The sequence below is a fragment of the Mustela putorius genome, unplaced genomic scaffold (assembly GCF_011764305.1).
Source record: "Mustela putorius furo isolate JIRA1106 unplaced genomic scaffold, ASM1176430v1.1 tig00003901_pilon_pilon_pilon, whole genome shotgun sequence".
NCBI classification, from domain to species: domain Eukaryota; kingdom Metazoa; phylum Chordata; class Mammalia; order Carnivora; family Mustelidae; genus Mustela; species Mustela putorius.
Genome location: NW_025422049.1, coordinates 8,565,963 through 8,589,074, shown reverse-complemented (window position 1 = coordinate 8,589,074; position 23,112 = coordinate 8,565,963). Strand labels below are relative to the sequence as shown.

The following is a 23,112-nucleotide window of genomic DNA, read 5'->3' as shown; positions in this document are numbered from 1 at the left end:
GTTTGATAAAAAGAGGTAGGAATGGGAAACCAACCTGAGAAGGAGTAGCCTGTGAGAAAAGGAAAAAAATATCAGAATATGTATCTCAGAAACCCAGTAAGGGAAGTAACTCAAGGTGCACAAATGAACTGTGTCAAATGCTACTGAGAAATAGAGACAAGGTTATAAAAACGTCCGTGGGATTGGGAACATAGACAAGAATGTTCCTGAAGGAGTGATGGAGGTGGGGGGGGCGGGACAAAGCCCCATGGAGCAAGAGGAGGAGAGAGAGGGAGTCAGGATATAAGGACAGTGTGTGCAGATAGACAAGCCTTCTGAGAACTATGGAGATAAAGGAAGCAGTTAAATGGAGGGGTAGCTGGAAGGAAGATCTGAGGTCCAGCGGTGGGTGGTGGGAAGGTCACGTTGAAGGAGAAGAAATACTAGAGCAGGTGTATTGCACACTGGCATGATCAAGCAGACAGGATGATGTTAATATGCAAGAGAGATGACACATAACTGTGGGCACAGAGGTCTGTACGCAAGGCAAACAGGTGCAAAACCCACGGAGGACACCGTGGACATGAGGAAGGATGTTCTCTGCATTGCACCAAAAAGGAAAACAGAGAATGGAGACACACAGAGAGGGTGGTGGGTTTGGTGGGGCGGGGGGGGGGAGATAAGGGAGTTTCCATCTAATTGCTTTTATTTTCCCAATGAAATAAAATGCAAAGTCATCTGTTGTGAATGAAAACAGAGAGGGGATATAGGAGGTCGGCAAAGCAGGGGGGTGGTGTGATAAAGCATGAGAGAGGGTGGAAAGATGGACTGTGGTTATATGGTATCATGGTGGGACAGCATTGTCCATTTGAGACTTAGACTGAAAGAGTTTCAAGTGAGACCTTCTCCATCCCGTTCCCAGGTCACCACTGATCTGTTTTCTGTCACCATAGATTAGATTGCATTTTCTGGAGATTTACATCAATGGAATCATGTATCATGTGCACCTTTTGGTCCCTAAATCTTTCATATTTTTGATACTACCGGAAATGGCATCTTTTTCATTTCAATTTCTGACTGTTCATTGCTATTATATAGAACTAAAATTGATACTTCTGTGCCAACTCTGTCTCCTTCAACCTTGCTAAATTCATTCATTAGCTCTAGTAGCTTCTTTCTAGAAGCTATCAGATTTCTTGTATAAATGAGCATGGAATCCATGAAAAAAGTTTTACTTCTTCTTTTCCAAAAAATATAACTTTTTTTCAAGTGAAACCAGCCAGTAGGGCATGGTCCTTCCTGCTACCCTGTTCAACGGTTTATGTGTAATTGGGGAATAGGAGTACAGCTGGGTTTCACCAGGGTTAGGTTTTTGAAAAGGTCTAGTGTGTGACCAAGAGGAAAGGTGGCCAATGGATGGTAGACAGAAAAGCTGGTTGGGGTTGAAGACCATCAAGGAAGTAGAAGGCCAGGGTATAGAATGGGTCGTCCATGTGGACATTAAAGTCACCAAGAATGTTGAACTTGAGGGGGACAACTGAGTCTGAAGGAAATGGCTCCCTCAGTAGAATGTATACACCTCCTGTTCCAGGCTTCTAAAGGGTGGAAGGGCCCAGGGTGTAGATCTCAGACACTCTGGGACTCTGCCCCCCTCCCTAATATGCACTTAAAGTTACGGGGTCGAGCACTGGCCTGGGCTGGCTCACACACCACCCCTTCTACCCTAAGAGGCCTTCACTCTCAGCCAATCTAGCCACAAGCTCTCCCGAACCTAGACTGAAGGGAAACCAAGTCCTCTTTACTCCCCTCCTTGGGCAATTCAAGTCCAGACCACCTTGTCACCAGCCCTGGACACCCTTTCTGGCAAGACAGAGTGAGGGAGAGAAAAATCAATTTCCAAGTGGGATAGTGAGATCACACATATAAACATGTTGAGGCATGGAGTGTGTGTGTGTGTGTGTGTGTGTGTGTGTGTGTGTGTTTATACACAAGCAAAAGGAAATAAGGGAAATTTGTCTTTGATACCCTACACTTGCCATATATTTGATGATTCCCCCCATTTTATTTAAGTCTCTTGTCCCAGAGGTGCTCATGCCCCCACATTTTCTCTAGGCTGAAGAGGGATGCCTCTGTGAGCCCTGTTTCTGCCTCTACTCACCAGTCCTCTTTTATGTGACAATGGATAAGAATGGGTTAATGGGATTAAAAACAACCCTACTGTTGCTTTAGCAAACCACTGAGTTTCCTAGGCAACATAATGCCTGTACTTCTCCTGTTTCTTCCTGTCTCTGAAAGCCCCTATGGAGGGAATGGAGAAAATATTAACCTTGGCAGGCACTCAAGTCCCCGCTCTTCCCTTCCCCCTCGCCCCTCGATTCCCCCAGCGGTTGACCTTGCTCTCCAGCTTCTCGGAAAACACTGAGGCTATCAGGTGTAAATTCCCTCAACCTTGAGGTCCCCACATCTCTCCCTCCCCTTTTAAAGGAGAAGGCACATCTCTGTGCCTGTCCTTTTGATTTCAAGGTCTTGTGTCTCACTTCCTGCCATAAGACTGGTGAATATCCGCCCTGTCTTGTATTTTCAGCCTCTGAGCATGGGGGGGGAGGGGAGCTGGCCATGGACGCTGCTGGCCCAAGTCTATTACAATTTAGGGAAAAACGAATCAAACCCAGAAATCCAACTTCCCCTGTCTTCCATCCTGCTCCCTGCAGGCGAGCTCCGAAAGCTTATTGTTTTAGAGCTAGATCTCCCAACCCTCACAGCCCACCTGCTCCTGAGGCCACTGGAACCAGGCTTCCACCCACCTGACTCAACACTAAAAGGGCTCTGGCTTAGGTATCCCAGCGTTTGTTAATGGCCTTGGCCCACTTACTCCTTAGTCTGCTTGCTGACTCAGCAGCGCTCAACACTGTGAGCCTCTCCTCTCTTTGCTTCGTTCTGACCACATTTTTGCAGGCTTCATTTTCAATCTCTTTGGTGGGTTCCTCTTTCTCCACCTATCCTTACAATGGTAATCTTCCCCGAGATTGGATCCTGGCCCTCTTTTTCTCTCCATAACCTGCTAACCCCCTACAGACGCCAGTCAAGTAATGTGAATGTGTAATGGGAAGATGATGGGTGCACAGTAATGCACAAAGAAATATCACCTTCCCCGCTTTTTTAAGAAACAGTAACCCTTGGGGCACCTAGGTGGCTCAGTCCTTAAGCATCTGCCTTCAGCTCAGGTCATGTTCCCAGAGCCCTGGGATCGAGCCCCCACATCCAGCACCCAGATATCCATCTGGACACATTACCGATATGTCCACAGAGATATTCCTTATGTTTGTGCTTTTTAAACATGAATGCGTGTGGCACTCATATAGGCTTCTTGTTAAAATTGAAGACTCTGATTCAGTAATTCTGGGATACTGCCCGAAATGGGCCATTTCTTTCTTTCTTTCTTTTTTAAGATTTTTATTTATTTATTTGAGAGAGAGAGAGAGCACGAGAGAGCATGCGGGAGTACGAGGGGGTGGAGTGGGGAAGGGCAGAGGGAGAAGGCAAAGCAGGCTCCCCACCCCTCACAGCCCCATCCTCCCCACCCCCCATGGAGCAGGGGGCCTTCCCATGCAGGGCCTGATCCCAGAACTCCAGGATCATGAATTGAGCAAAGGCAGATGTTTAACCGACTGAGCCACCCCAGAGCCCCAAAGATGGGGCATTTCTAACAAGCTCTCAGCTAATGCCTCCCTTGCTGGTCCATGAATCACACTTTAAGACACAATCTCCATCTGAACACAAGGTCCTTTCTGCAAGTTTGCTCTTTCCCCTGTATACCCCCTCTCGGTGGAAGACACACCATCTACCCACTCACCCAAGCAAGGGCTTGGGGCCAAACTTTGCTATAGACAGAATGGGAGAAGTAAGAGAGGACTCCTAATCCCTGTTCCATCCAACCCCTCGGCATCTGTCACATCCATCCCTGGGTTTTAGGTTCTCACTAGCACAGCCTGGATTTATGTTCCCATTTCCTCGCGAGGTAAGTCTCCTCATTGGTGTTCCTGCTCTAATATCCAAGCCTTCAATGCATCCTCAGCATAATACTACCAGCATAATACTTCTACAAAGAAAAATGACCTCATGCAAAGCCTGGACTCTGGAGCCAGAATTTGGGGTTTAAATCCCAGCTCTGCCTCTGACTAGCCATGCAACTTTGGGCAAATAACTTAACCTCGGTGTGTCAGTTTCCTCATCTATGAAAAGAGGATGATAATAGAACCTAACTCATGAGAGACAAATGAGTTAACATATAGAAAGTGTTTGTAGCGCTCTACACACCTTAGCTGTGATCTTGGCCACATCACTCCTAGCTGTAGTATAGTTGTTGAAGGTAAGAAGTAAGTAGAAAGAGATCAAGCTAGACAGGTAGGTAGGCTGAGGTCAGATCATGGAAGGTTAGAGTGTTCAGTCAGGTTCCCTAGGAAAATGGACTCTACGATGGGAGTTAGTTTATCAGAAGTTGATAGTTAGTTTATCAGAAGTTAGTTTATCAGAAGACGCTCTTGGCATCTATGCCTGAAGGGTAAGGCAAAGAAGCAGGGTCCAGAGAGCAATCAGAACACAGCCTCAGTGGATCCCACAGGGAGCTCTGAGAGTGGGATGGCCCCACAGAGTCAGGCCCACAGACTACCTGCCTCACCCTGTTTTATGAAGAGTATGGAGTTATCCAACCAGTAAAAAGAAATGCTAATGATGTGGTATGACTGAGGCATTGATGGTCACTACAATGGCAATCTTATTGTAATACAGAAATGTATCATTCACATGTTGTATACATGAAATTTACACAATATCAAAAGTCAAATATATGTCAATAAAAAAGAGTACATAAATCACTCCATACAAAGGGCTTAGAAGATTGCCTAGCACATGGGAAGTGCCCCAGCGATGTTAGCCATTACTAAAGACATGGATTCTTGGGCTTTACCTTATACCTACTGGATCAGAATCTTCAGGGCTGATCCTAGGAATAGACATTTTAATAAGTACCCTCCCCCTGCTCCAGATTATTCTGATCCTCACTAAAGTGTGAGAACCACCGGTTTCCCTAGAAAACTCATTGCTTCTTTGTCCGCTGGGTGAACAGTTTTAAGGCTCAGCCCAAAGACACCTCTTGCATGAAATCTTCCTAGACCAGACCTCCAATTCCTCCTTTCTTTACCTCCTCCTTTTCGTGTGCATACCATGATCACAGCATCTATAACCTTTTGACTGTCTGTCTCCCGTTGCTGGACAGTGAGCTCCTTCTTTGAGGGGCAAAGATTTTGCATACTTAGTATCTGCCACAGAGCCTAGCTCAGAGCAGAGTCTCAAGAGGTCCTCAAGGTCAAGTGAATACAGATGGACAGGTCCCTTTTGGGTCTCTTTAAAATCTCAGCACCAAACGCTGCCTACTGTGATCTCTGAAATTGAAAATGTAGAGTCCCTATACTTGGTTGTTTGTTTTGGAATCTGTATACTTCTATTATGTAAGACACAGTCAGCAACTTTGAAGTTTTGGTTTTCATCCTTTTCATAGTTTGAACTTTGTACGACTTTTTACAATAATAAAAGTAATTAATGCTCACTGCACAAAAAAGGAAGCAAAAATTATCCATAGTGTCACAACCCAGATGTAGTTGTCATCAACTTTTTTACATTTTAAGTCCACTATAGTTAACATACTAGTTATCAGGGGCACCCAGATGGCTCAGTGGGTTGAGCCTCTGCCTTTGGCTCAGGTCATGATCCCACGGTCCTGGGATCGAGTCCCGCATCGGGCTCTCTGCTTCCTTCTCTCTCTCTCTCTGCCTGCCTCTCTGCCTACTTGTGATCTCTGCCAAATAAATAAATAAATAAAAATCTTAAGAAAAATACTAGTTATCATTAACTTTTTCTTTTTTTAAGCATTACAATGTCCCTCTTTCTAGGCGAGGTAATGGGCAGAGACAATGAAAACTTGGTCCAACATTTCAAGCTGAAACCACTGTTTGCTTTAAGGACTATAGAAATCTGAGTTGCATTTTATTACGAAATTATAAAGTACATTCATTCAAACGACAGCGTAAAAGAAATTTTTAAAACGAAGAATATGTCCTCATTAGACATTTGCAATTGTTCTTTCCTAAACACATACAACTAGACACGGCTCTTAAGAATCCAAATAATCAGCTTGAACTTAATGAGGAATCCTATACTTAACCTAACGTGAAAGGCGTTCACACTGAGATGTTCCAGCCCCAACTTCTGCAGACTCGAGTGGAAGTTGGGACATGCTCTATTACTCCATGAAAAAAATTTCATTTACGTCGGAGGAAATTATCTTAGACTAACAGTTCAAATGAGCAAGAGCTCACATATGTTAGAGAAATCACCTTGTGCCTTACAAAGGCAAAATAAATTGTGTAGACCCCTTCTCTGGAGAGGCCATCAGCTCACTCTCAAGGCTCTGAAACTCAGTAAGCACAATCGGGGAAAAACAAGACAGGCTCCAATATGAGAGTTGGCCAACCCACATTTCCCAAGGGAAGCAATTCCTGGTTGTTCTGGTTAAGTGTTCTCTTGATCCCCGAGCGCTTTTGAAACCCATTCCATTCCTGAGATCACTCTGAAATTGCCTCAATCGGATGCATGAACCCTTTTTCGTAACTTTAAGTAAAACACACCTTTTGAAAATTGCATACAGTCAAAACTTTTCAAGTCCTGATACATAAAGCACAGAAGCCAGGGGTCTCCCTGGGACAGTCTAAGGCTTACTTTTGCAACCACCAATTGAGGAAGTTTCCTCGACACCTAAGTTTGCCTTTGGGGATGAGAACTCAACACAGAAAACAAAGTCAGTTTTCAAATAGCTACTAATTTAGAACAAAGCTGTATGACACAACAAAACCCCATTTATTACATTTTATCTTCTGCAAACTTAAAAATGTTTAAATAAGAACTCCAGGCCCCAATGTAGACCATGAATCTACTATTAATTTTTTTCAAAGATTTTATTTATTTATTTGACAGGCAGAGATGACAAGTAGGCAGAGAGACAGGCATAGAGGGGGAAGCAGGCTCCCTGCTGAGCGGAGGCTTTAACCCGTTGCGCCACCCAGGAGCCCCTACTATCCATTTTTTTTTCTTAATTTTCCATCTTCCTAGAAGTATGGTGTTTGGGGGCAGACAGGTCAACATCAGAGATCAAATCTGTTGCCCCTGAATGCAACCTGGTAACATAAAACCGTTTGGTAAATGGACCCATGGCCAAGAGTCTAAGACTACAGAATTAGAGGCTTTCTTTTGGATTCTGTCCCTTAATAGGAAAACCATGAAAAGTCTTCCAGCTCAGTAGAGACCTTGAACAAAGCATGGTAGGGGCGCCTGGCTGGCTTGAGCCCTGGAGCCTTGATCTTGGGGTTGTGAGTTCGAGTCCACATGGATTGGAGAAATTTCTTGGAGAAAAAAAAAATTAAACCTGGTAAAAGTGGGCAGCTTTGCAGACCCTGGGTAATGCCAGGCAAGTTCAACAGGCCAGAGGAGTGAGTTTTCATGATGGGGCTCTCACCACTTGCTGGTTTAGGACCAGTTTTCCATGGCCTCCTCCTCTGGCATCATTGTCCTCCCGACACTCATCTCCTGTCTGGTCCCCAGGTTGTCCACGGCCATACTGCCTGCCTTCCTTAAAGCCTGCATCCGCATCTGTGCAAATGAGCGGGTCACACAGACGAGTTCCATGTCTGCAGCTCACGGCATTTTCTGCACCTGCTCTTGAATAGGACTCCAGAACCCACATCCGGGTCCATCACGATATTCTTTATGCCGCCACTTTTGCTCAAGAGTTCATAGATGTGTCCTTCAGTGGTGTCAAAGGAAAGGTTTCCAGTATACAACGTGCAGCACTTGTTCAGTAATTTTTCCTGCTCTTCGTAGTCACCCCAGAAGACGACCCGTGGTCGCTCTGGTACTGGCTCGGCTCCATGTCAGAGTCACTGCCCAGCGTGCCTTTCCAAGACCTCTGGGCATCAGGGGCAGACAGATGGACGCGGCACAGCCACCGGAGGAATCATGAGGTGGCAGACGCACTGTTGTCATTTACTATTATGCACATTTCCTTCGTGTCTTGTCTGTGCATTTTTGTTTCACATAGTGGTTTTCCATATTCAAATCAATTGAAGTCCACAAATATATTCCTGAGCACCTGCTATGCATCAGCCACGATTCTAAGTATGGGGATATGGTACGGAAGGAAATAAAATCTTTCATCTTCAAATTGAAGGAGATTACCAAAAAAGTGAGTAAAGGATATTGTATATTAGGAAGCAGTAAATGCGATAGAGAAGAATAAAACCAAGAAGGAGGATGGGGTGGGGGGGAAATGTTTCAAAATTAGAAAGCAGTAAAGGAATGATTCATGAAGATATCTGGGCAAGAACATTCCAGCAAAAGGAATCACAAGTACAGGGTCCCTGAACTTGAAACATGCCTAGTTGTTCCCGGGCCAGTAAGGCGATGACTGCAGCTGGAAGTTAAGTGACCAGGAAAGGAATTGGGAAATGAGGTGCTAACATCCTAAAAGTAAGGGTAGGGTGGGTGGTGTGAATCCTGTGTGTCCCTGTAAGCTGCTGTAAGGACTTTGGGCTTTTACTCTGAGTGACATGGGGAGCATCTTTGATAACTTAGGTTGTTTCCAGTTTTTGCTACCATCTATCATGCTTTGTGATTTTTTTCTGTTTTTTTTTTAAGAGTTTATTTATTTATTTGAGTGAGAAAGAGGCAGAGATAGTGAGAGAGAGAGAGAGAGAGAGAGCAAGAAGGGAGGAGAGGGAGAAGCAGACTCACCAGCTGAGCAGGGAGCCCAAGGTGGGGCTCCAACCCAGGACCCTGGGATCATGACCTGAGACCAAGGCAGATGCTTAACTGACTGAGCCACTTAGGCACTCCTGTGATTTTTCTATATAAATCTCTGTTCACATCTTTGAGCACTTCCCTAAGAAAAAGTTCTAGAAGTTAAATTCTTTGGTCACAGGTTAGGAATAATTTGAGGCTCTTGCTGCATATTGCCAAAAGGGCTTTCCAAAAAGTCTATACTCACTCAAAATATAATTTAGTTCAACAATATTGAGTGCCCACTACTTTATTGGGATAGACATGGTCAAGGGACTTGAAATACACTGGTGAACAAAATCAATCTTTCATTCTAGCAATTTCACTCTTGCCAGCATTGTGTCAGAGTATCTGCCTTTATTGTATGCTTGCCAACACCCTGGATTACCATTCTTAAAAAACTTCAAGAAACAAAAGGCAAAAGAGAATGCTCCTGTAATTTGAATGATGAAAAGTGGTACCTTGTTATTTTGTTCTTGTAGATTTGATTACTAGTGAAGTTGAATTACTTCCCACACATTTTTTTTGCTCATCAGCCAATTGTCCTATTTTTCTTTAAAAGCTTTCGAAAACCTTTGAAAATAATTTAAAGAAGGCAGGAAGTTTAGAAACGTCAGCAGATTTAATATATATCTTGGGAAAGAAGTAGTGCTCAGGTCAAGTACATAAGCTTTAGAAATTGATCTGAAGCCAAAGAGCACATATAATGCAACTCTCATGTTCTGGAGAGAGCTTTTTAGTCAGGAGCTTACTTCCTATTTCCACAGAATTTAAGAACTCTGGACAAGACCTTTCCACCGACTATAAATTAGAAGGAGGGGTGGTGCTTTTCCCCAACAATCTCAACATCCCAGTGTTTCCAGTGTTACTTAAGAGCCCACCTTAATATCAAATCTGCTTTGAGAGCATTTATATTTTCAAGCTGTCATTGCTCAAGGTTTTAAGTTGCACAACTTTTCTACCCTCTGTGTGAGGCAAGACTTCCTTCAATCTATTATCCAGGGGAATACAGAGATGTAGCAGAAAGGGCACTGTACTGTGATAAATGAAAATTATAAATAATCCCAGCCCTCCCTAAAGGCATTTCTCCCACTTTTTAAGATAAAATATAGGGATGCCTGGGTGGCTCAGTGGGTTAAGTGTCTGACTCTTGATTTCAGCTTGGATCATGAGCTCAAGGTTGTGGGATTGAGACCCACATCAGGCTCTAGGCTCAGCGGGGAGTCTGTTTGAGATTCTATCTCTCCCTCTCCCTCGGCTCTCCATCCCCCATTCTTTCCACTACAAAAAAAAAAAAAGATAAATTATAATGTAAGTGAGATAACATATAGCATTGTGTAAGTTTAAGGTGTCCAACACGCTGATTTGAAACATTTATATTGTAATAAAATTGTTAGTGTAGCGTTAGCTAACACCTGTGTCATCACTTAATTTTAATTCCTTCTAGTGGTGAGCACAATTAAGATCTAGTCTCTTAGCAAGTTTACTGTTTAAGATATGGTTTTGCTGTCTAGAATCACTGTACTATACGTTAGCTCTTCAGGACTTACTTATCTACTAGTTGTAAGTATGTAGCCTTAAACAACTTCTCTTCCCTTTCCCCACTCCTAGCGCTTGGTCGCCATCATTCCACTGTTTTTTGTTTTAGTTCCGTGTCTGTTTTTAGATTCCACATATAAGATATATCACACAGTATTGTCCTTCTGTGTCTGACAATGCCCCCACTTTTAATAGTACTTATTTTTGAGGAGAGAGAAGAAGGGCTTTAATATACTTTTTGTGTCTGTCCATAGTTTGAATTTTACGACCTTAAACAAATATGACTTTGAAAAAATTTCAGGGGCACCTGGGTGGCTCAGTGGGCTGGGCCTCTCCCTTCGGCTCAGGTCGTGATCTCAGGGTCCTGGGATCAAGCCCCACATTGGGCTCTCTGCTCAGCGAGGAGCCTGCTTCCCCCCTTGTCTCTCTGCCTGCCTCTCTGCCTACTTGTGATTTCTCTCTGTCAAATGGGTGAATAAAATATTTTTTAAAAATTTCAGCAAAGGTTATCTGGGTGGGAACTGATGATTTATTCTTATTTTTTTTTTACTTTTTATCTGTTAGGGAAAAGACCCCTGGTAAACCATTTATAATTTTTAAATTTCCCTAGTTTTGTAAAACAAAACCTGTGTGTGTGTATAGGTGTGTGTATGTGTGTTTCACGTGTCTGCAAGAATATAAACCAAATTGCTAATGTGTGGGTCCCATTCAAAGATTGTCTGGGGAGCTGGGAGAGAGAGAATAAATCTCATTTTTTCTTTTATGCACTTAAGTATTGCTTAAGTTTGTTACAATGAGCATGTATTACTGTTCTACTTTTTTTTTTCACAAAAGTAATAATAAATCATTTTTTTTCCTCCTGAGGCTAGAAGTGACATGTGATCATTGTGGAAAACATAGAGAAGTACAAAGAAACTAACAATCACAACAGTTAACATTTTAGCATGTTTCCTTTTAGGCTTCCTTTTCATGCATTTTTTTTTTTTACAGAGTTGAGTTTTCATACTGCATAGTTTTGTATCCTGTTTTTCTCTCTTAAGATTAAGACATAAGCATTTTCCCATGTCATGCACGTCATAATAATGTTTTATGGGTTTGTCACATTTCAAGCGGATTAATTAGCTATTTCTTAAAGTTTAACATTTAGGTTGTTTCCAGTTTTCTCATATTCAGAGTGATTTTCTGGGGTGTCTGGCTGGCTCAGTCAGTAGAGATGCAACTCTTGATCTCGAGGTTAGGAGTCTGAGCCCCACATTGGGCAAGGAGCTTACTACTCAAAAAAAAAAAAAAAAAGGTTTTCTGATAAGCATCTTAGTATAAGATTTTTTTTTTGTATTTCTAAGTGTTTCCTTCGCATGGATTCCTAGGTCAAAGTACTGGACCAAACAGTAGATTTCTAGAAGTGGGATTAAAGGATAGAGAGCGTTTTTATGAATGACAAAAGATTATATCAATTTCTACTCCCAACAGTGTACAAGAGTCTCATTACTCTTGTGCCAGCCTTGTAGATCATCTTTTTTTCATTGCATCTTTTTGACAGGAAGGTGGTAGGTGAGTGATATCTCCTTTTTTCATTGCCAGCAAGACTGAACATTTTTCTTTTTTTTATGTTGTGGGCCAATACCATTTTCTTTTTTATTTTTATTTTTTTAAACATATAATGTATTATTTGTTTCAGGGGTACAGGTAAGACTGAACAGTTTTCATATGCTTATTCACCATTGGTATCCCCACTTCTGTGGACTACCTATTTCCATTTTTTGCCCATTTATTGACTAGCATCTTCTGGATTTTCTTATCAATTAAAATGAGCTCTTACAAGGTATTAACCCTTTCTCTGTCGTTAGATGTAAATTAAAATATATTTCAAAAGTTTGCTTTTGGTTTTGTGTTTGGTTTTTAAAAGTATCTTGGCCATAAACTTTTGAAATAAAAGGTAACTAGAGTCTAACTAAGGCCCTGGGCCCTCATTTTAAGCCTGTTTTCCCTTGATTACATGGAGGAGGTTTGACAAAAGCTCTGTTAGGGCCATTTCAGCTAACCCTAAATTTAGATCTGTGAAGAAAAAAATGCGTAGGCCCCATTTAAGGATTATTCTGCTCCTATGCACTTTTAAATGATTTAAGAAGATGGGGTGGGGGCAGGGATGGAAGCAGTTGGTGCCAGAAATTTTTAGAATTCTGAGGTAAGACGCCAGTTCTCTCAAATCTCTTGCGTGTTGAGAGGCGGAATAAACTACGTGCAAGCAAACAGAACTCTTGGTGGAAAAGTACTGCTCTGGGCTGCAGATGTGTGCAGGACTTGGTTTTAATTATTTTTCCCCCTTCTCTCTATCCTTTCTTCCGCTACCCACCCCGCCCCCCACGCCCGTGACCGTGAAGAGGGCGGCAGGATTAGGGTTCTGAAGGATAGAGACAGCCTTTCCTCCGTAAGGCCTGTTCCTGCACAGACGGTTAGCCCATCAGTAGCCAGTGGACCAACTCCCGCCTTCGTCTGGGATACAGCACAGGGTCATTGAGCCTGCCAAGGGTAGCTCGACAGACTACAAATAAAAGAACGCTGCCAACAAAGAAACTTCGGTCATTATTCTGAGCCAAAAAAGAAAAGGCGCAACAACAGAGTTGCTTGCTGATGCGTTGGGACTGAGCAAATCTGTGATTGCGAAAGGGTTTAGATTTCCGAGAATGAACCAATTTGATCTGGCAAGCAGATCTGTCTCCCCCAAATACTGGGAGAGGTGTCAGGCGTGGGCGGGGGGGGGGGCTGTGCGCGGACTTGAGCTACAAGGGGGTGTCCACACCACAGCCTCCAGCGGGGAGGATTGGAGAAGGTCGTTAAGGAGAGTGAAAGCGGGTTCCCAAGGTGGAAATGGGTAGTCTGGGCCTCCAAGGTGGAGAGAATTTCCTTGCTGTCCCCCCCAAGGGAGCCTCGCGGTCCCGGGGCTATGGGCGGGGAAAGGTGAGGTTTCAGAATGGAAGGCGAGAGAGAAGCTGAAGCAAGAGGAATGGAGTCGTGCGTGGCGCGCATCAGGTGGCCGAGCGGGCCTCGGCCAGAGCTCTGCAAAGCCGAGGCTCTAGGAGCAGGTCCCGGTGCAAGAAGCCCGGGAGTGTGCGGAGGAGGGGTGCGCGCCGCGTCGCGCTCAGCTAGAGGCTGGAGCGGGGATGGCGTGAGGATGGGGCCGCGGCCTCGCAGGTAGGGCCGAGACGGGGGCTCCTCCCGCCGCCGCAGGGGAGGCAGGATCCGGCCGGGGGCCGGGGGGAGGGGAAGGACCGTCCGGAGGCCAGGTGGGGGGCCAGAGTCGGACCCTCCGGGCGCCCGGGCAGCAGAGGGGGAGGCGGGGCCTAGAGGCTCCGCCCCGGCCCCGCCCCGGCCCGCCTCCTCCGCTGGCTAGTCCTTGTCCGCGGAGCCCCGCGCGCCACTAGCTCGCTGAGAGGGAGGAGAAAGCCGCCAGTTCCGGAGCCCTCCCTAGCCCGGCCCAACCTTTGCTCCAGAGATCATGGCTGCCGAGGATGTGGCGGCGACCGGCGCCGACCCGAGCGAGCTGGAGAGTGGCGGGCTGCTGCACGAGATTTTCACGTCGCCGCTCAACCTGCTGCTGCTCGGCCTCTGCGTGTTCCTGCTGTACAAGATCGTGCGCGGGGACCAGCCGGCGGCCAGCAACGACAGCGACGACGACGAACCGCCCCCGCTGCCCCGCCTTAAGCGGCGCGACTTCACCCCTGCCGAGCTGCGGCGCTTCGACGGCGTCCAGGACCCGCGCATACTCATGGCCATCAACGGCAAGGTGTTCGACGTGACCAAAGGCCGCAAGTTCTACGGGCCCGGTAACTGCGGCCGCCCAGGGGACGCGGAGACAAAAGAACGGGCCCTGGCCCGGGGCAGGGGCCGGGGGGAGGCGAGGGGGGAGCGGGGCACCCCCCTCGGCGGCAGTGGACGAGGGTCGCTCTAGAAGGGCTGCGGCCGGCGGGGGACGCCGCCAGCGCCGGGATGGGCGGGTGGGGGGGACGGAGAGGAGGCTGGAGCGCCCGGGCCGGGGCGGGGGGCGGCTGCTGGAGGGGGACCTGCGGGGTGGGCGAGCTCGCCGCCCTGAAAGAGGGGGCACGGCCGCGCGCAGAGTTGAGGGAGCTTCGAGGGCATGGGGTTTGGGGGGTTCCTGGAAGGAGGGGCGGTGTTGGGCTGGAGAAGGGAAACGAGGGTGTCTCGAGGGAAGCGCGGGGGGGGGGGGCAGGTCCAGCCTGGGAGAGGAGGCAAAGGCCGCTGCCGCCGGGAGGGGCCGCGGAGTGTGTGAAGGTGTGGGAGCCAGAGAGCGGGGGTGGGATGAGCGGCAGGTAGCAGCCAAGTGTGTGCCAGCGGGCGGTGTGTGAGTGCGTAGTCCGTGGCTGTGGCTGGCCAGGCGCGAGTGTGCGGGCGTGCGCGCGCTCGGAATGTGGCATGTGTCAGGTATGTGTGTGGCATGTGTTTGGTATGTGTGTGCGCGTGCTGTGTGTGGCCGACAGAAAAGCTGGAAGGTGAACGGGGAGGCTCGGTGGGGGGAGACGGGGCGAGCTGATGGAGGGAGGTTGGGAGGAGGCTTAACGTAGCGGACAATGGGAACGTGGCGAGATGAGAAGGTAATAGAGCATTTTAATCTATAGCGGGAGAGAAAGGACTAGAAGCCAAAAAAAAAAAAAAAATTAAAAATGGAGGGAGGGAGAAGTGGGAGGATCCTGGGAAACAAAAGGGGTAGGGCTGTGAGGGCTGCTGGGTGTGGGGATTTCAGGAAGAGCCAAGCAGAGGGGAAATGAGGGTGGATAACTGCTGAGCCGTTGGAGGGGGGCAGGCTTGGAGGGCCGTTAGGGATGAGGCTTTCTAAGCCTGGTTGCGGATCAGAATCACCTGATGCACTGGAGAAAAAAAACACCGATTCCCGGCTTAATCGCAGCCACGGTGGAGGAGGCTCTGTGGGGGAGGTCCAGCAATCTGCGTTTTAAGCAGCTCCCCCAGGCGCATTTGAGAAGCGGCCGGGTTTGGAAAGTCGCGCCCCGTAGACTATTCCGGAGAGGGGGAGGAAGAGATTTTAGCTCCTCTAATGCGGACTCCTAAAAACAAGGAGCTCAGGGAGTGTGTCCATATTGAGGGCCCTCTTCCCCACTGGTCTGGAGAGAGGGAAAAGGATAGAAGGCGGTGGTCACTGTCATCTCCGCTCCTGCTTTGTTTTACCCGCCCAGCACAACTAATCAAAATCAGATGGGTGAAGGTTCTTCAGGAACTGGTCCCCCTTACCGGTTTTTCCTTGTGGCTGATTTAGAAGACCTACTTTCTGTAGGCCATGTAACTGTCCAAAGAATGTGGGAACCACACCTTCGTTGTTGTCACTTCCCCTGTCACTTCCACTTTACATAATCCAGTAAATAGCTGTCCCTCCTGAGCTACACCATCAAGGACTTCAACCCAGTGCATGGGGTAACATCCTAGGATTATAATTTGCAAAGTCATTGTGAGGAATGCAGGCCTGTGCACAGAAACACAAAACTCGGGGGAGTCAGGCGACCTGAGTTCTGATCCTGGTTGGATTACTGACTAGCTGTGTGACCTGGTGCAAAGCATTGTTCCCTCTCTGGGCCTTAGTTGTCCCTCTGAAAAATGCTAAGGATGGCCCCCCATTGTGAGATCTCCTCAGTCTCTACCCTGTGGTATCATCCCGTGAGCCCATGAATATGTGACCTCACATGCAAATGACCGTTCATATTATAGAGGATTCTTAAAAATTACTCATTCCAGTGCCCACCATTCCATGCACGGCGCTTTTGTGGATACTGGGAATACGGCTGTGAGCAAAACAGACACACATCTGTGCTTATGGAGCTTACATTCTAGTGAAGATACGTTCTGGTGAATAATCTCTATTCTCCAAAGACGTTTAATACTCCCCTTGAGCCATTTTTTAGTGTTCTGTGACCATAATCTCTGGAGTAGCACAGTCCAAACCAGAACAATTGGCCTGGTTTCAAGTACTAGATGCTACCATGTCCACTAGAAGTATATCTATTTATATACACACACATTTGTGAAAACCGTGAGATGGGTTCTTCTTTTTTTTTTTTTTTTAACCTTCGTTAGACTCGATAGCATACAATGAAGATCGCAAGCAACTGGTTTTCTTTCGAACCTTATTTGCATTTAAAAGTTGATCATACATTTTGTGTAATTTGTTAAAAAAAAATTCCTAGGGGATTGAGGTTTCCAGTGACCAGGCCATATTGAAACTGATCTCATACTTGGCATTACAGTTACCTACAAACTTTAATGTCAGAGTTGCTACCCAGTCTACCTGGGTGGGAACAGCACACAGTTGAAAGTACACTGGCTTCTTTTCCTTTACTTGTGCAATATTTAAATAAGTCTACACATCCACTTTAAGTACCTACAGAATAATTCACCACTCTCTTAGACAAAAGTTCAGTATAATATTATATATAATAGGATTCTAATGTTTTATATAATTTATAAAGTTATTTGGGGATATTGATTCAGCCTTTTTTTTTTCCCCATGAAAGTCTAAGGTGTTTTGAATCTTCACACTCACCGGAGCGATGGAGCTGATCTCTGCTACCTCTTTACTGACAGTTTTGATGATGTAACATGGGGATAGATTTCTGGACCACTGGTACTCTTTATCAAATGATTACTGCTACAGATGCCACATGTTTAACAGAGTCTCACAACCAAAGATCACTACGAGATACTTTTGACTCATTTAAACGTATCAGAATACATTTTATAAGGAAGTGTTTTCATTATGCCTCAGTACCTACTATCTTAAGGAGCCATAACTGTCACTGATATAGCCCAAATGCCTAGAGCTGAGACAGGCTCTGGGTTCAACATCCTCAGTGAATTCTGACCTTTGGATTCAGTATTATCTTGGATGATTTCCCACCACCCCAGCACCCCCAGCAGATAATCATTTATGGCTCGTTTTATTAGCTATTTGAGAATTACAGGAAACAGATGATAACGTATAGCATATTGATTCGTAAGAGTCTGATGACAAGAGGTCCTTTGGGAGCCGCCACATAATGGGGAAAGCACCAACATCACATGGAATTTGACACTGCCAAAGGGGGTGGTCTTTGTTGATGGGGAAGGAAGCCATTTTCTGGGTATGAACCACGGAGAAATTGACTGTCTAATAAAGAATTGGTCTTTGGTTTTGTTTGTTTTTTAAGAGGGGCCATACGGGGTCTTTGCTGGAAGAGACGCATCCCGGGGCCTTGCCACGTTTTGCCTGGATAAGGAAGCACTGAAGGACGAGTACGATGACCTTTCTGACCTCACTCCTGCCCAGCAGGAGACCCTGAGTGACTGGGACTCTCAGTTCACTTGTAAGCATTTTTTTAACAAATTGTGCCTGGATCAAATTTCTACCAGTAATAGGATTCACAGCAGTACAATAGTTATTACTAAGCAGCCTGGAACTGGGGAGCATTTTGATAGGCTCCTGAATCTTGGACGGATCAAGTTCATGGCTTGGAGTAATTGCAGCAGTGCTGAGTCACTTGCTGTGCTTGCCTCCAGTTTTGAGCCAGTTCTTTATGGGAACTTGGGTTTCTGTTCTTTAAGTCTTTCGACAGTTTCGCCTGGATTCCACACTAGGGTTTGGTGCTTGGTGTGTAGGGGAAAGGCTCTGTAGGGTACAGAGAGAGGGATTGGCAGAAGTCTTGTTGTTTAAAAGCAGCCCACATTTCTGTTGAAGAATGGGAGACTTGTGTTCTGCTACCAAACAGCTTCTCTCTGAATCTAATTGAGCCTAACTATAGGCCTCATCTACAAATGATGCTTATAATCTGCCCAGCAACAATGGTGTCTGCATTTTTAAAAAGAGAGGGAAAAAGGAGCCCCTTGTTTCCTGGCTTATGCTCCAAGGCTGAGGTCTTTGGGAGGAGGGGGGGAATGAGGATGGGGGTTAAGTTCCAACCTTGAGGCTTGAGGAATTGGCTTTGGTCAAACCGAAGTCTAATGATCACTTTAGTGACGCTGCACTAAGAATTTGACTAATCTTTCCCAGCTTTGATGGTATATAAAGACCATGACCCGCGCTTATAGATTTGTTATTTTACAGTGCATCTTCTCTATTTGCTCTTCTCTATAGCCAGTTAAATATTACTGACTCTTTTGGCTAAACCCCACCATTTTCTTTGAAAATACTGCTGACTTCAGAGTTTCTGGATTGATCATTAGCCAGCTGTGGTTCCACCTTTAGGTTTTGGGTCCCAAGCAGACAGAAGTAGAGCTTTCAAGTCTAGAGGCAGGTCTTTTTACTTCAAAAACATAATTCAGCTACCCAACATCACCCCTGATTTTTTTTTTTTTTTGGTAGGGGGTATCCTAAGGATGCCTTTGTAAATACAGATTCTTCTGTGTGGGACCAACCCGTCATAATTTCTAACTTACACAGCTCTCTCTTCTAGAGCTTGCCTTTGTCAAGGAGGTGAAGCCTGGGTCAGAATGTTCTCCCCCTTAAACCAAGACACCCCCAGATCCCCTGGTGCCCTTTGAGTGCCACTCAAGCCTGGCATGGGAGCCCCTTAAAGCAGGTTGCCCGGCGCTGCCTGCCCTGTGTTTGTTGTGCGGCCCCGAGCACCCTGGGGACCTTTTATAACATGTTCCAATAGGGAAGTTCCCATTGTTCTCGGTGATTATTTTGCACAAAAGCAGGTCTGGCTACCTGGTTAGACGGGTTGGTTACTCCTCTCTAATTCCTACCCATACGCAGAAAGGGGAGACTCTCTTGGCCTGGGACAGCGATAGGATTAACCCCGCGTTAGGTGGGCCCCAAGAATATGGCCAGCCGGGGGGTGGGGTGGGGCGCAGTCTGTTGGCTCTACCCTTTCTCATCTCTTTCGGAAAAATGTTTTATTTCAATTCAGTTCAATTGACCTTTATCGTAGTACAGTAGTTTCAGAGGTAGAGCTCAGTGGTTCTTTGGCTGCACCTTACACCGAGCGCTCACCCTATCACGTGCCCTCCTCCATGCCCCGCTCCCGGTTCCTCTCCAGCAGCCATCAGTTTGTTCTTTGCAGTTCAGAGTCTCTTACGCTTGGCCTCCCTGTTTTCGCCTTGTTTTATTTGTCCCTCCCCCTTCCCCTATGTCCACCTGTTTTATTTCTTAAATTCCGCAGAAGAAATCACGTGGTATTCGTCTTTCTCTGACGGACTTCGCTTAGCTGAACAGTTCCACCCGAGTCATTGCAAATGGGAAGGTGTAGTTCTTTTCGATGGCTGGGTTTCTGGTCTGCGCTCTCAGATCTGTTTCCTCCCGTGCTCTCCTGCCTCCTTAAGCACTCACTTAACTGCTATGCATAGCTCTTTCCTTGCGTCAGGGAAAAAAGACATGGGTCTCCTGCTTTCCTCCATCCACCGGACTCCTCACCCCTTCCCTCCACCATCAGCCGACTACGAAGTGCTCGCTGGTTCGTTTCCTCCCTGCACCTGCTTAACTCCTGCCGCCGTTTCCAGTCCCACGATTCCACTAGGCTGCCCCTTCTCTGAGCTTTCCAGGGACCTGTTTCTTGCCAGCAGTAACCTGACTTGTCCAGCCCTTGCCTTGGATTTCCTGTCACGTGCCCTCCCCACCCCACCCCCGCCGAGAGCCTCAGTCTCCGGAGTCCCCGGGTTGGTCCATGGGAGCTCCAGTTTTAACTTCATTAACTCACGCGTCCAGTTTTCCTTTAAAGTAGCTCATACCCTGGCCTTTCCGTTCCCATGGACACCCTAGTACCGGCTCTTGTTCCTCCACACGCACACCTACCCGCTGGCCTCCTGGGCAGCCTGCACCTGCTCCCCTCGCCAGAATCCGCCCGGTAACGCCTCTGCCACCCCGTCTGCGCCAGAGCACTGGCTTCCTTTGTCTTAAACCCTTGCCACTTATGGGATCAAGTCCAAACTCTTCAGGCTGTCTTTCCACAACCTTCATGCTACACTGGCTTCTCCACCCTCACTCCCACTCTGTCGCTGTCAGCTTGCTCCCCAGATCTGTTTGGCCTCACTGGCCTGCCTTTGTACATGGCATTGTCACTTTCTGGAACCCCCTCTTGCCTCAGGTCCTTCCATGCATTGTCCAACGCACAGCTGCCTTCGTCAGGTGTTCGGAAGACCCCCTAAGGACTCCTCCGGAGCCCTTGCTCTTCTCACTGGCCCCCCTGCACACAGACATGACTCACTTGGACCTTCCCTTGCCCACTCCGTGTCCGAAATTGCTACCTGTTCGCTGTTTTTCCCAAACTCTTAATTCTTAATTCCCCGTTGGCGAGGACGGTTTGGGGGGCGGGGGGTCCCGGGCGATTGACAGCTTTTCGGGAAGCCCAGCCCGCAGGCCTGCAACGGATGCTTTCAGGTGAAGCAGGACCGTGCTCATTTGTGTTTTCTTCTCTCCCTCCAGTCAAGTACCATCATGTGGGCAAACTGCTGAAGGAGGGGGAGGAGCCCACTGTGTACTCTGATGAGGAAGAACCAAAAGACGGGAATGCTCGGAAAAATGATTAAAGCAACCAGTGGAAGCATATCTATTTTTGTATTTTGCAGAATCATTTGTAACATTCCAGTCTGTCTTTAAAACATGGTGATTTCAATATTTAGAGCAGTTTCGAACTCGCTGTTAAGTTTTTGTAATTAACATCACTAGTGACACTGAACCAATTAACTCTTCCGTCTTCAAGTGCATGGCGTGTTTGTGTGTCACAAATCCAGACCGTGAACTGCAGTGCTGTAACCAAACATCAGGACTTTCCCCTTCTGTTTGTGGTTAGTGCCAGCTGCCTTTAAATTGGTTTTTTTCCTTGAGCGACACAGGTAAGACTTGGGTATTTCCCCCAAATAGGTTTAAGAAAAAAAAAGTTAACTGGGCAAAGTCCTAGCCGTGAGAACCAAGGATCAACTTCTTGTCCTCATGTCCTCAAGATAGCAAATCCCTTATTTCTCAATTGACTTAACTGCATGATTTCTGTTTTATCTACCTCTAAAGCAAATCTGCAGTGTTCCAAAGCCTCTTTGGTATTGACAAAAGAGAGCTGCCCAGAAAAAAAAATTAAAAAAAAAAGAAATCTCAAAGCTGGGCCTGGTCGGGAAAAATACATTCACTGTGTTCGTAGACTACATCATTCTTTTTGTCCTCTGGACACTCAGATGCCTCCACTAACACAGCAATGTACAGTAAGGCTTAAAACAGGATCTGAACATTCAAAAGAAAGCTTTGGAAGAAATCCACTGGCTTGCTGAGAAACCTGAATACAGGAAAAAACGTAGAACTATCTTTCCCATTCCCACGTTCACGGTGGGACAAGAGTGATTTCACACAGTTTGCCAGGAGTGGGAGGGTATGCCTCTACTCTCCGGGGAGCCTTCACACCCTCCCCTGCCACCTCCCAGGAGTGAAGAAAGTATACATCACTAGCCAAGGGGTTTTTTAAAGTATATTCCTTAAGGTAACAGTTAATTCTTCTGTTACAAAACCATAGCCACTGCAAGAGTAGTAGGCCAAGTGTCTAGGTCTTTGATATTGGTCTTTTGGTTAACAATAAACTTCGCTTAAGTAGACTGTTCAGTTGTATGAATTTGTAAAAGTATTATATGAACTAGTGAGGTTTCAAACTCTTGTAATTGTAGTTGAATAGTCCTTGTATTTTCTTGTGAACTGTGTTTAATGGTTTTACCTCAAATCAGAAAACAAAATGAAGTGCTTTGGTCAGTTAATAAAAAATGGTTTTACCCAGTACAGTGTGGTGGGTTTTTAAAACCTTTAAGGTTCTTTAAATCTTAACCTAAGAAACCAGATTCAATCATTTTATTTTAGCTTAATACTGTTTCGTGTGTGTGTGTGTGTGTGTGTGTGTGTGTGTGTGTGTGTGTATTCCAAAAGAAACCAGTAATGGGGCAAAACTTCAGAGGCCTCATACCACAAACCAAATACCAGCTTGTCCTGTTAAGAAATGGTGAACTGGGGCACCTGGGTGGCTCAGTCATTAAGCGTCTGCCTTCAGCTCAGGTCCTGGGATGGTGCTGCACTGGATTCCCTGCTCAGCGGGGAGCCTGTCTCTCCCTCTGCTCCTCCCCTCCACGTGCAGGCTCTCAAGTAAATATTTTTTAAAAACAGTGAATTGAGATTAGCTAAACTGTACTCATGAAAATGTGCAAACTCATTTTTAAGAAGTTAGTGAATTTATTTTTGTGACTTGTCAGTCTCTGCCCCTTAAATCAGAACTTTCTAAACTCGAAGCCACCTCTTCCTTGAGGTCCATAGCAAGGTTATCAAGGGCTAACTTTACTAAGGACATTAAAAGTGCCTTCGCAGGTTTGGCTGTTTCTGTTTTCAGATACCATCTGATCAGGAAGGCATTCGGAAATTCTTATATGCTAGCAAAGTTAATTCGCCTCCTGTCAAAAGGTCAGATTTGCATACGCAGTTCGTTGTGTCAGCACAACTTCTCAGAATATTAGTGTTTTGCCATTCTCATGTTCAAATCAGCAGAGTTTTCTTTTCTTTTTCTTTTTTTGAGAGAGAGAAAAGGCACACAAGCAGGGGGAGGGCAGAGACAGAGGCAGGCTCCCTGCTGAGCAGAAAGCCAGATGTAGAACTCCATCCCAAGACTCTGAGATCATGACCTGAGCTGAAGACATCCCTTGGTCGAGTTTTCTTACAAAGGGATGTACTCCGACCCAGAGAGGGCTCGC

At 46.2% G+C, this 23,112-nt stretch overlaps 1 protein-coding gene and 1 pseudogene across 1 annotated transcript; one reads left to right on the top strand and one right to left on the bottom strand.

Annotated features, from left to right (window-relative positions):
- Window positions 1-7,461: 7,461 nt before the first annotated feature.
- LOC123388536 lies at window positions 7,462-9,203 on the bottom strand (annotated as a pseudogene).
- Window positions 9,204-13,802: 4,599 nt separating this feature from the next.
- On the top strand, window positions 13,803-22,156 carry PGRMC1 (progesterone receptor membrane component 1). Its single transcript, XM_045068246.1, has 3 exons — window positions 13,803-14,228; window positions 17,613-17,768; window positions 20,825-22,156. The coding sequence occupies exons 1-3, from the start codon at window positions 13,901-13,903 to the stop codon at window positions 20,926-20,928; spliced, it is 588 nt and encodes a 195-aa protein (XP_044924181.1). The 5' UTR covers window positions 13,803-13,900; the 3' UTR covers window positions 20,929-22,156.
- The last annotated feature ends 956 nt before the right edge of the window (window positions 22,157-23,112 follow it).

What these genes read in the sequence shown, in the direction of transcription:
- PGRMC1 (XM_045068246.1), top strand. Translation starts at nt 13,901, where the DNA reads ATGGCTGCCGAGGATGTGGCGGCGACCGGCGCCGACCCGAGCGAGCTG. An exon ending in CCGCAAGTTCTACGGGCCCG is followed by an intron (nt 14,229 to 17,612) that starts GTAACTGCGGCC and finishes TTGTTTTTTAAG; the next exon opens with AGGGGCCATACGGGGTCTTT. An exon ending in CTGGGACTCTCAGTTCACTT is followed by an intron (nt 17,769 to 20,824) that starts GTAAGCATTTTT and finishes CTCTCCCTCCAG; the next exon opens with TCAAGTACCATCATGTGGGC.